Raw genomic sequence first — 1770 nt, 5'->3', positions numbered from 1 at the left:
GTGGAACTCATTTTAACACCTCGAAGAAACAACTTCAAAACACAATTCATTGAAGCAGAGTAATAGAAGAATCTTACAACTTTTTTCGTTTCTATAGTCAGCTAGAATAAAGACAATACTGATGTAGTGCAGATTTCAACACAACAAACCTTGAAGCCCAGGTATCCTACCACTAACAAGAGTAGCTTTGTCCAATTCAATGAAAACAACAAAGATACATTACCAAGTTTGAAGGCAAATAACATGTTCTAAATACTCTTTAAAAGAATCCAGTTCACTTTGGAGGTAAAACAAGAACATATAGAATAATAAAAAAGGGTAAATACAGAAAAATGACTCACTCAGCACAGAGTTGGTGTGACCCAAATTGGAGGACAAACACGACTGAGGGAAACACCATCATAATGTGGCTGGAAACTACTATCGGCTAAGTTGAACATCCCCATGTCCAAGCCGCCGCCTGTTTCAGAGTGGAGGTATGCACCTAAACAATTATCTGTAAAATAAATATGATTGGGCTTGATTCCCGGAAATTGAGAGGCTTGGACCGAAAAAGAAGCATTAGCACCCAGGAAAAAAGCTCTGTCCCCTAAATCCGTGATTGGCGTATATATGTGAGCATCTAAATCAATCTTGAAAACAAAAAAAAATTGTTCCGGACATGCACTGTATAACCTCATCATGATCATTTATAGCTGGGAAGAACGTCAAACGAATTCTTTCGCTATCATCTTCGACATACCTTAAACCAACACCACTTTGCATGACTGCAAATAATGATCCTAGTGATTCTAGGATGTAATACTTACAATCAATACATTGTGCAATCTGCATTATTATACGAATACTAGCAGGCTCAGGGCCCGTGAAATCACAAACTTGGATGCAACCACCATAAGTGATCGCATAAAAGCTGCCATTAAAATATATCACATCACTAAAATATCCAAAGCGGATGGACTTGGTAATCCTGGTCCATAACAAATCTCCTGGTCTCCAAAAACTCAGGCGCTCGGTTTTTCCCTCAATGACCATAAGAACATAGTCAGGTGTATGAGAAGGATTAGCTGAGAGAACAACTTTCTTGATAAAGATCCATGGAAAGCGAGTGCGATTGAATTCATAAAGTGTTGTGGTATTTTGATGGGGCAGCTGGATTTGTACACCCAAAAAAAGATGTAACAGACTAATTTCACCGTCTTCTTTTCCTACAGTGATGAGCCATCCCATGGATTCCATACATCCTTTCCCATGGGCTTCCGGAATTCTCTTTTTAAAAATCATGTCATTATAGAAACTATAGAATTTCCTACAGGTATTATCATCTTCGTCACCATCATCCTCCTCGGCTAGCATAAGCCATGGAGCCCTAGGCAAATTACTGATAAACCTGTGCTCCTTGGCCACCGAATGCCAGGATTTATAGACACTACTGAAATTCAGATAATCCTCAATCAAATCCATACGACTAAGAATTACACCTACAAGATCACTTTGAAGTTTCGACCAATCAGGCATCTTTGAAGCCTTAGCTAGCGAAATGATTTGATAATAATATTGAGAAAATGTCAGGAAAGTACCTAATTTATGTCCTAGCCAACGCTGACAAGATGAAGAAGCACGCTGCGGTTTCTTATTCAGTAACCATTTTGTACGGCGATAAGACAGACAGAACTCTCCAAGTACGGCGGTGAGACAACCGGAGCTCTCCAGGAATACTAGTGGTGTTTCTTTGGATAGAAGAATAATGCAACTGACAGAATTTCTCAT

At 39.2% G+C, this 1770-nt stretch overlaps 1 protein-coding gene across 1 annotated transcript; it reads right to left on the bottom strand.

Annotated features, from left to right (window-relative positions):
* Positions 1-341: 341 nt before the first annotated feature.
* Positions 342-1770, bottom strand: LOC101251467 (F-box protein At2g26160-like). The gene is made up of 2 exons (XM_004237544.1): positions 676-1770; positions 342-632 (listed from the first exon to the last, which is right to left on the bottom strand). The coding sequence occupies exons 1-2, from the start codon at positions 1768-1770 to the stop codon at positions 342-344; spliced, it is 1386 nt and encodes a 461-aa protein (XP_004237592.1).

The sequence above is a fragment of the Solanum lycopersicum genome, chromosome 4, assembly GCF_036512215.1.
Source record: "Solanum lycopersicum chromosome 4, SLM_r2.1".
In the NCBI taxonomy this organism is placed as follows: Eukaryota; Viridiplantae; Streptophyta; class Magnoliopsida; order Solanales; family Solanaceae; genus Solanum; species Solanum lycopersicum.
Note: the sequence above shows the minus strand (reverse complement) of the source record. Positions and strands in the feature narration are given on the sequence as shown.